Consider the following 11,401-nt stretch of genomic DNA (forward strand, 5'->3'; position numbering starts at 1 on the left):
ATTCTTGTACAAGACCAAACCAGGGAGTCTTCTGTTTTGATATCTATGTTGCCAGTATTTTGAAGGAAGATGCAAGAATTAAAAAAACGATAAAATAAAATCTGCCATTTTTCTCATCTCTTAGTAGTTGCTTAGATGTGAAACTATGTGGAAGTTGAGATTCTTTACCTCTTTTATGTAGATAGGGCCAGTTGGTTTGCCCCTCCCCTCACTGCTTTATCTTTAAGCAGTCATCCATTTCCCTCTTAAATGTGCTAAATTCTTAGTCTGAAAAATATTTTCACAAGAAATAGCTGGCATATCCTATATTTTGAATGTTTTAATTTTCCTGTTTCTTTTCTGATACAATAAAATAGTTAAGAGTTAAGTTCAAAGTTGGAGTGCATAAAATGGAATCACTGATTTTTAGGTTACTATAAATTTTCAGTTATTTTCAGTTCACTTCTATGTACAAGCTAATATTACCTCTTTGACCTCTTTATAAAGCAGCACTTTCACCAAGCATCACTACAAGTATATACTGTTTCCATTTCTAATTGATTATAGTTGACTTAAAACCCAGTGATGTGTGTGAGATTATTTATTCCAAGATGTATTACTGAGATGTATTCATCAACTGTGAATCTCATCTACTCCTTTGCTGCATATTCATTTAGTTTTATTTGATACGACTGGCGGTTGTAACTAATAAAATCTTAAATAATTCTGTTTCGGGCAGATTTACCCTCTCCTCGAGTAGACTTCTCTCTTGTGAGAGATCTTAACTTGGAAACGGAATTCCATATTGAGTATCTGTCAACAGTGTCATGTTGTAAAAGGACAGTGAGGGAACTATAAAGAGCGATATAGCCTTTGAGGTTATCTTCAGTTCGGCTGTGAAATGGTGAGACCTCTTTCCAGTACTGGGCATAACATCTTAAGAAGGATATTGACCAGCTGGAGAGTCCAAAGGCAAACAATGATCATCAGATGCTTTTAATATATAACAAGCAAGTGTGTGTGTGTAAGAATAAAAGGCTTGGGGTGTGTGTTAGTAATTTCAGATAAGCAAAAGGGTCTTGCAGAGTGGAAAGGAATGATTTTTCTTTGTGTCCATCATGGAGACAAGAAGTCACTGTGACCTGCACTATTCATATTGGACATTAGGAAAGTATTTCTGAAGGCGAGGGTAGTCACCAGTGTGCTTTCTACATATCAAGCAATATTTGAAAGTATCCAGATCTTCCACTGGAGAGCAGAATTTGGTCACTTGAAAATCTTTCTCTGTTTGTAAATGCACTTCAGGACATTAGATAGCAATCTAAGTCATGTTTCTAGATTACTCTGACAAAGGTGCAGGAATCATGTTTCTAGATTACTCTGACAAAGGTGCAGGAACCTTATCTGATTTCTAGCAAGTGCTCTTAGTATTTCCACTGTCACAGGTTCAGGAGAAAAGAGCAAGGAAAGCCCAGAAGAGGCATGCATGCACCTAAGAATAAGCTGCTATATTCTGTTAAAATGATGCCAATGGCAAAAAAAAGGAGCACATGTAGGATGATAGTTCTGGGTCATCATAATCCACTGGTATCACCATCTATAGTGGTGTGCCTTGTCACAAGGCAGAAGGCAGAGAAAAGATGAAAGAGCATCTCAGCTACAGCTGGTAGGATTTCCTATATTATCCTTTTGAATATGCCCAAAGCAATACTTTTGGAAATCTCTTTTGTGTCAAATGAAAGAGAGGGAAAGAGGGGTAGGATTTTTTTGCTGCCATCCCTTTGTCTCCTTTTATTTCTCATGAGTCATTTGGTCTTTGAACTGGTTTAAATTTGGTTAAAAGTAGCAAGTTTCAATGCAAGCTTTTGGTTCTGACAGATCGTTTTCCATTAAAAATCCACCTTATCAAAAATTCTGGACCAGTTTCTACTCCAGTGCCACCAGGGGAGGAAATAGGAATGCACTGTAATTGGAAGCAGTCTCCAGTAGTTACAGTGCTGCAAAACCATCTCCAGCTGAGTTGTACTTCAGGCCTGCATGTCCCTTGGGCTGCTTGCTTGTGGCGGTGTCGGGGTAATAACACTACCTCAGTACGAAAAACACTCTGTATGCGTACAAGCATCACAAAATGCTGGGGGTAAATTGACTGAATTATATATGTTGCTCTTCTGGGAATGCAGAGTAAGTTTTGCTGCAAGTTACATGTAGCTGTAGTTGCATGCTACACCTTCAGGACATAAAAGCCTAAGGCAGGACACAGCCGATTTAATCATTATTTTGTTTGTTGTTTCAGCTAAATTACTCTGTCTTGTTATATGTATATATTAGCACTAATCTTGCTGTCATCAGATGCTTAGTAGGAGCTAAGGAAGACTGGTGCAAGTAACTGAAGTGAATTGCAAGCTGTAACATCAAGCTACATCTCGACCTGGTGCTGAAGGATAAATCCATCACTTTTCATTTAAAATAATATGCTGGACCTTGGTCAAAAATATTACCAATACCAACAGAATGAATGGTTGATGGATCACTCAGTTGCCAATAACCAATGAAAAATACCTTAGTATTTTTCCTTAGTTTGGCAAAGTCCTCTTTCTTGATTAGAGCTGGCAACTGTGGAGATAAAAGGACATCTGAAATATTGTACCTGATAAATCTTCTGATGAAATGTGTTCCCCAAAGGCTTGAATCCTACCCTTTTATTTAAGAACTGTGACTGCTTGGAAGGGCTGACTGATTTTAGGAGAGATTGTAAGATGCCTGCTCCTACTACACCGATGGGTGAACAGATCTGGAAACAGCACCGGAATCATCCCAGTTTACGGCTCAGCGTTTTAAGGAAATGTGAGTTTGGTGCCCATTTGCTTTAAACCATTATCAACAAAAGTAACACAGAAGCTTCTTAAGAAGCAGCATAGCCATCTGTGTTATGGAGGAGGAGCTGACAGCCAGATGCGGTATCTTCCCTTAGGGCAGGTCACCCTCGCTGTGAATCGGATCCGTATAGCTACAGGTGCTGGATTGGTTTTGTACTATCTGTGGAGGTCTAAGATTCAAAGGTTCAGTGCGTCACACTTTGGGAACATTTCCCCTAGCCTGAAAATTACAATCTGCAACATTAAAAAAAAAAAAAAAAAGGGTGAGAATTCTAATCTTTCATTGCCTCAGACTCGTTTACTCCTTAAGGATGGGAAGACTATTTGCATATGCATTGATTAAATGGAATGCATTTGTTGTTTCAGATGCATTCATAGTGAATTGTTATAATTTAATCTAGGCTGTGCAGGGTCCTGGGGGGAAGCAACCAAGTGCAATATATATCTGCATCATTAAAAATAATTTAAGTGTGATGACAGCTGGAAAATAACCGTACAAGTGATTTCAGGGTGTTCCATATTTATTCCCTGGTAATGATAAGTCGTTGTTGGTTTTCTCAGTTTACAAGTCAAAAGGCAGGTTTTTAGCACATCAGCCTTCGGTCTGGGCTCTGTAAATCAAGAAAATTGAGCAGACACCTGCGTAACATTTGGTCCTTGTTACCACACATTCAAGCTTCTCACATTCATTCCTTCATTTAATCCCCAAAAGTCCCCTTAGGGTATGTAAATAATTTCTCTATATTAGTGGTGGATAACTGAAGTGAAACTTTACAGATACTAACTTTAAAGAAAGAACTTTTAGGTAATCTACAAGTCTTAATCTCTGAAGCTAGCTGAATATTTTTGGTGTTACTCTAGGCTATTTCTTCATTGATAAACTGCCTGTGACTGAATTGGCCATGTCTTCTGGGACCAAGCATGGTTTGTTATCCTTAGTAACACAGGGAGTTAACAAGTACAATGACAAAGTGACATTTTTTATATTAAAACAGAATTCAAAGTAGAATTTTGTTAAAACACCATCCTATTGTGATATTTGGGGTATACGATAGGGGTTAATGGCTGAAAAGTTTATAGGTTTATTGATCATATGTAATCCTTAAATGTTTTTTGAACTATATGTAGGGATCACTTAATCCGTTGCTGGAAAACAGTTACATGTGAGCTGGAAAGCAGCAGCTATCGAAGAGTTCAGAGCACTATTACTTGACAGTTGAGAGGGGAAAGCAAAAGAGGCCTCTTTCCCATGCCAAATACTCCTGTGACTAAAATCTAGTTACGTACTGAAGTGCGGTGGCAACTTAAAGAAGGCCTCATTGGAAAAGGAAAACTTAGTCATATTATTAAGGAAAGAGATGTAAAAATGAAATTACCACTGTCTTGCTTTGTTTTATATGTACTTTTCCCTGGTGCTCAGTGTAACGAAGCCGTCAGTAGGGCTATCAAAAAATCTATATATAAAATAGAGCTTCTAAACTCTTCATCAGTTTTTGTATTTGCATGTGTGCTGACCCTTTCATTCTTTCCTTCTGATGTAAGACAAACTCAAGGTATGAACCAGATAAAGCTAAATGGACATATAGGTACTATGCAGTAGGATTATCCCAGGATTTTTAGATAAATTGGCCAATAGGACAGCTCTGCAGTGCTGTTTTCTGAATGGACTGTTTTTCTGGTAAAAGACCTGTTAAGCTTTGTCTAGCAAGACTAAGACTTTACAGTCATTTAGAGGTGGATAAATAAGGGGCTTGAAGACCAAGGTCAAGCCTGCATCATGATACTTTCAAAGGTTGAACTCTAGGACCTGATCAGAAAAATAATTGACGAGAATTGGCTGTCCTAAATATGTTGTTTTGGTCATTCTCCGAATGCCACCACTAGTTTGCTTAATTATAGGGAAAGACAGTGATAAAAACTTGGTAGACCCATCAGATTCTTCAGTAAATGCAATTGTTATTGTGAAATACAGGAGGTCTTGTCATGGACAAGACTCTGTAGGCTACAAAAACAGAATAAGCACATGGTGTATATCCCAGTGGGCTTGCAGACAGCACAGCTGTGATGTTTGCCCACTAAATAATCATTGAGGAAAAAATTATAAAGCATCGGTTTATCTGTAAGCAAGAGTACTACCCAGAATTTTATTTATCTCAGGGACCCTTTAGTCACTCCTGATTCAATCAAATGGTAGGAAATAAGCTTTTGCTCTTCTGTCAAGGTAACTTATTGTATTAGATGTTTCCCAAAATACCAAGAGAGTTACATATGTATGAGTCTCCAGGAAAGCCTTTGAAGGAAGGATACTAATGTTCTTGTTCTTGAAAGAATATTCTCATATTGTCACAAGATGTTAGTCTTATTGCCATTTTTCTTTCCCTGCTATGGAGTTTTGTGGGCATTACTCATCTCCAGCCATGCATTGGCTTCTGTAGGGCACTTTAACTTGCATTTGCCTCCTTGAAATGGTCTAATCATTGCAATGGATTCCTGTGGCAGAAGCCTGACAGGGGTCACTTTTAGGATTGGGTTTGATATGGGCCTGGCACGTGGGAAATGGGGCAGTGAAGTAATTGTTGCGGTGGACCTTCGCTAATCCCTCTGATCAGTGGGAATGCTCAAGCTGGTTATGCTGGATTTTGGGCAATTTTGTGAAGCTCCCTTCCTGGACCAGCATGTGGGATTGTACCTTGAACATAATGGTAATACACAATTGCAGTTTATTGCATTTCCTTCAGATTGCCGTGGAGTCCACTGAGTATTGGTATTTCTTAATAAACAACTTGAATTTATTTTTGTAGTTTAAGATATCCAGAGTCCGTGTATTAGAACTTCTTTCTTTCCATGTTTTCTCTCCTTTAGAAAGGCAGTGTTCAGGAGTGTGAGTAAAATGACAAAGGAAATTACTTCAAGGGGTATATCTTAATTTCTGAAATATTGGTTTAAAGCTTGCTTCCTGCTTAGGAACAATTGTATTTTCTATTAGCAATTTCTCACTGCATTCTAGACCAGGATGTGGATGTGAAACAACAACGAAATCAAATCTCTTCAAATGATCTCACAGTCAGAGCAACACGGTTGAAATGGTGATTTGCGATGTAATAGATTTGTTTAAATTTTCAGGTTTTCATTCATTATCTGTGATCAGAAAGCTGGGACTCAGTTACCATACACTGAGATCAAGTTCATTGTCTCAATGAAACAGGGGCTGTTAAGGCCAAAGACTATGTTTGTGTGGCTGGTATGTGACTCTCTGTGGAGGCAGCTGAAACACAGGAAACAGTAACAATAAGTACTTCCTGGATTTGAATTTTTCTTTTTGACAATCTTTCAGTAGTAATATAGCAGGATTTAATCATTGTCAATTACAGATCTTAATTAAATGCTAGTAAACGCTTATTACTGTGATAGTGGAATAGAAATAGCTACCTGATGATTTAAGGGCTATTTGTATGTGTAAGTGCTCCTGAGTAAACATAAAATATTTCTTATTTTTTCTGAGATTAAAATTGGAAAAGACCATAAGACATGCATGGTAGACATTTTACTTTTGAGGACCTTGTTTTTCTTGTAGATTGGCTTCATTTTTTTGCAGTTAATAATGTTTGCAAAGTTGTATGTTCAACTGCAGGGATATTTTGTGTAGTTTGTGGATGGCATGTTCAAATGATGGCATGTTCAAAATAGAAATTATGCAACAAAAAAAATTTTAAGGTCACTAATAATTTGTGCATGTAAGTAATTCATTGAAGGTACCGTCAGTTAAATTGCATGTGCACGTTAAAAATCCTCATTTGAAAAGAAGCTTCTTAATATTCAGTTTGTATTTATGTCAAAATCTGTTGAGACATACGATAGTTTTATGATAATTAACAATGGGAAAACCATAGAAGTCTTGAAGTTTGATTTAGATAAGTACCAGAAATATGGATGTTTACCCATCCTGCACATATATCACTTTTTTTTTTTTTTGCAAAATTTCTGGTTCTTTAGGTCTTGAGGGAACCTAAACTGGTATTGTAATTCTACGTTTGGTTCCCATTAGACTCCACAAGAACAGAGAAAAATGAAAAGAAAATCGCTTATTCATTTTTGAGTTTCCTCACAGAAGTGTAGTTTAAGTTAGGGGTTTTTTCTGTCTACTTTCCTCATTATAGTGGTAGCTACAAAGCTGGAAGAGTTCTGTGCGTTTGACTTATTACTAAAGTGATTCAGATCTGGATCATGTGAATCTTTTAGGTCTCTTTTTTTGTGCAAATTGCATGAATCTTCAGAGCTTTCTTATTCTGATCTGTGATGTTAGTAAACTTCTACTGCAATCTTAATGACGGAGGCCTTGGAGACCTGTGCTACTAATTATGCTCTGAATTTTTTCTCAGACTGTCTGGCTCCTTGTGGTAGGTTAGGAACTTGATCGCCAGCATCAAACATTACCGACTCAACTGTAATGAAATAAGAAGCCGCACACAGTGCGTGACATGAAAAGGCTGCGCTTAGCAGTGTTCGTATGATGACGCTAAGCAGGTTTGGAGCCGGAAAGCAGCTGAACTTGGCAGTTTCTGTGTTAAGCTATTTTAATCGATCCTACTGCAATGTTTTCTCAATGCTAGAATTCTGCCAAACATCTGGCTGGGAAGTTGCCCTCGGCAGCTGGAGCATGTGACTGTCAAGCTGAAGCACGAGCTGGGTGTTACAGCTGTGATGAACTTCCAGACCGAGTGGGACATTGTTCAGAATTCCTGGGGCTGCAACCGCTACCCTGAACCCATGAGCCCTGAAACCCTCATGAAACTGTATAAAGAGGAAGGTCTTGCTTATGTCTGGATGCCAACCCCGGATATGAGCACTGAAGGTAATGACCAGACCACTCTTGCAGCTAAATTAATAGTAACAAACCCTGATTCACTAATCCGTCCCTTTCATGACTGTTTGTTTTTTTTTTTCTGCCTAAATTTTTCGTAAAAATATAGCCAGTGCACGAGGTGTAATTTCTATGTATGTATCGTCTCTAAGAAATTAGTCATATTTTTTTTGTAGGCGGAGAGGCCATCTAAAGTACTTTTTGTCTGGCAGTGTACATGTATTTGAGTTTAAAGCCAGCTGGCATTGATACCTGCTTGACTGTTTTTGCTTTCAGCTTGAATTCAGGCGTATAATGAAAATATGCTGTGTAGGTAGAAGACTGTAAACTCGCACAGCAGGACAAGTTGCCATCCTTGCTGGTTAAAAATGGAGAGACACTGCTGTATGCCCGTCTCTGCTATTCCCTTCCCCCAGCAAATAATTTTTCTTTAACTATAGTATCCCAGTCTGATGCTGGGATAGATGATCTCAATAGAGTAATTTATATGATTATTTGTAATTAATTTAGAATACCCATAGCACTTCATGTCATAACATAAATTATTATTTTTATTTCTCTGTTGGAATGCTGAGTCCAATATCTCATTTTGGACCAGTATGTTAGAAATTGTCTGTGTTTTTGAGTGAGTAGCCTACCAGGGGAGCGCTTTCAGTAGAGTGAAATGCTGCTGCCACAAATGGAGAACTGTCATACCAGTAATAGGACATCAGGGAAGACAGGAGACCTTAAAACAGGGATTTGAAAGGGCTTAATGTCAGTGCTCATCTGTGCCATGAGGAAAAGTTAGGCTCTGATGTTTGCAGCTTCAGTTCCCAGGGTAACGGGGAGAAAGGCATCAGGAAATATGCAATAGTCATTCCTTTGGGAGTGAGAATGACTGTTCTGTCTGGTTTAACCGTATGCTTAGTATACATTGAAATCATTACAGTATTAGGTTGTACAGGAAAGTGCTCTTCTGCTCTCCCTCCCTCCCTTATTCTTGACATAATGGCCTTCATTACAACATTTTGGAAAGCAGCAGTAGGTAGCTTCACAAACCTCTGCTACTAAAAAACGTGGCACTTTTGGTGTGCTAACTTTAACGCTATCTAAGATGTAGTGTTTGATGTAATGTTCTGCCTTATCTCAGTCTCTGTGAAAATTAATATTCCGCACATGTTCAGTGTTAATCAGAATGTGTATTTAGAGAAGACTTGGGGCGATTTATAGATCTGAATCTATGTTGCTGGAAGAAACAAAGGTTAGGGTAGAAGGTCATTTAAAAAAAAAAAAGAAAAAACCAAAGTATGTCAGATTTGCCATTATGATTCACAGTGCATCAGGCTTTACAGACATAATCTCAACCGTGAACCCAGCTTTCTCAAATGCAAATGAACGTGTCTTGTTTTTAACCTTAGGAAGGATACAGATGTTGCCACAAGCTGTCTGCCTCTTGCACGGGCTACTGGAGAATGGACACACTGTCTACGTTCATTGCAATGCTGGCGTTGGCAGGTCTACAGCTGCTGTCAGTGGCTGGCTGAAGTACGTGGTGGGATGGAGCCTGCGGAAAGTGCAGTACTTCTTGGCCTCCCGGAGACCAGCTGTCTACATCGATGAGGAAGCTCTGAATCGTGCTGAAGATGATTTCTACCAGAAGTTTGGGCATCTTCGTTCCTCATGCAAAGTGCAAGAGTAGAAAAGCAGCAGAGGAGAAGGAAGGTGAAAAGGAACTCTTACATTTGAACACCAAGGACTTAGAAATCATAAGTCAGACACTTGCCTCTCCTCTTCAGATTATAAGATCATCATAAAAGTTGTGAGAATTCTGTTAGAAAAGTGCCTTTGAGGATTTTTTATTTGCTTTCTTTAAGCTGATATGATTCATGTTTTCAAGCCTTTTGCTACAAGTATGAGACCTAGAAACTCTGCAAAGGGAAACTAAGATTTTCTTTTAAGTACTTGCCTACAGGAACTAAGGTTTTAGGGTAGACACTAAATAAGATGTGAGGTGAAATAGAGTTGGCAATATTTTAGTGACAAGAAAGAGAAGGCATTCTCAGAAAAACAAGTACAAACATTGACTGTATTAAGGCTCAGGTTAGGATGGAGCTGATCATTGTCAAAGCTGCTCGGTTATTTTAGGTGGAGTGTACATAACTGGACTGTTTTCTGTTAATTTTGTAGAAAGACCACGAGGAAACTGATTTTTCAATTCAGTTTCTGAAACAAAAAGCTAATGTCTAATGCAGCAAACTAAAATTTGGTCTCTTTGCCTGTCTAGTTACTGTTAAATATGATGAGTTACAGCTGTATTCTTCGATGACATTGGGATTAGGCTGAGATGTGGCATGAAGAGAGGAAACGGCTCCACTTACTGCAGTCTTACTCTGTTGCAGGGAAGGGCTGCTATTTATTACATTATCCTAGGCTGTGAGATCTCTAAGTCAAGGATACATTTTGCTCTTCTGGTCTGTGCAGTGCTGTACAGTGGGCTCCTTAGGTGCCAAGTCAATCTAAACGGTAACCACTGGGCTAAAATAGGACCTATAGGAACTGCGTGATACGCCTTTGCGCATGATTGACCCCACAGCCTTCGTGCTGTGGACCTAGATGAATTTCTTCACTATAGCAAAAGTCTCTCCTTGTGCAAGCAGTGTGTGGATCTTCACTGATGATAGATTCAGCTGGTTGAAGCTAATGTTGGGCTATCTCTGGGGTGGATCAACTGAATGCATACCTCTATAGGAGCAAAGAGCAACTCTGAGGAAGGTTTCTCAGGAGCATAGCCTCAGTAGGCTGATGTTGGCTTTGTGGATGATCCTTGATGTTTTCCAATGCTGCTCAGTCCCTTAGCTAAACTAAGCAGTGACACCAACAGCTTCCAGCCCTGCTCAGGTAAAACCAATTTGCTGTAGGTTAAGTCGAAGAGAGAAGGGAGAGAAAGCATTTCTTAAGGAACAGAGAATTAAGGATGCATAAACATTAAGAAACCTAATTTCTATAGGTTTCCTTTTAGTGAAATCTTTTTTTCCCAGCCAGATTGTTCCTTTAAAGACCCAGTCAGTGCCAGAGTAGTTTAGTTGATATATATTGATTATCTGAATACTTTATGAAGAAACTATTAGATACGAACTGTTTGTGGAGAATGTCCAGAATTCGTTTTATTTATCCTATACTTCAGTCATCTTCAGAAGGAAAAATATTTAAGTTATTCTATATGTGTGGTTTTGTTTCTGATGTTTTGCTTTGAAATAACACTACCTGTTTAGAAAATGGATGAGAAAAGTTCTCTATTAAATAAAAGCACAGTGACAATTCCAGCAGTCCGTTTTGTCGTATGTCTTTGGCTCTTGGTTTCATGAATAGCAAAAAAGATCATGGCTGATATTTCTATATAGGAACGGGACCAACCTCTTTAATGGTAACAGCCCATTTCTTGCCTTTTGTGCTGTTTCAGTTTTGATAGACTCTTGAGAAGGAAATCTCAAAAAACCAGCACAGTAAAGATGTGTGGGTGGTATGGCACCTCTGGTACCTCCAAAGACCAAAAAAAGGGATGTTTCTCCCAGCCTGATGCAGAGAGCAGAGGGAGTGTGTCAGTGCTGCTGTCTGGCTATTGGGCTGTCGTGCAATTGTGCAGAGCTAAAGCTGAGCACCCAGAAAGGCCCAGGAGTTATCCCATTTTGACTGAGTTTAGAGT

The 11,401-nt window shown here is 38.8% G+C and overlaps 1 protein-coding gene across 1 annotated transcript in view; it reads left to right on the forward strand.

Annotated features, from left to right (window-relative positions):
• The window catches only part of EPM2A (EPM2A glucan phosphatase, laforin), a 42,133-nt gene extending 31,113 nt beyond the window's left edge, over positions 1-11,020 (forward strand). The window contains exons 3-4 of the mRNA XM_074168649.1: positions 7,466-7,707; positions 9,117-11,020. Coding sequence (XP_074024750.1) covers positions 7,466-7,707; positions 9,117-9,397 — 523 coding nt within the window. The 3' untranslated portion in view covers positions 9,398-11,020. The remainder of the gene's footprint in view (positions 1-7,465; positions 7,708-9,116) is intronic.
• The last annotated feature ends 381 nt before the right edge of the window (positions 11,021-11,401 follow it).

Source organism: Numenius arquata, chromosome 2 (assembly GCF_964106895.1).
Source record: "Numenius arquata chromosome 2, bNumArq3.hap1.1, whole genome shotgun sequence".
Classification (NCBI taxonomy): domain Eukaryota; kingdom Metazoa; phylum Chordata; class Aves; order Charadriiformes; family Scolopacidae; genus Numenius; species Numenius arquata.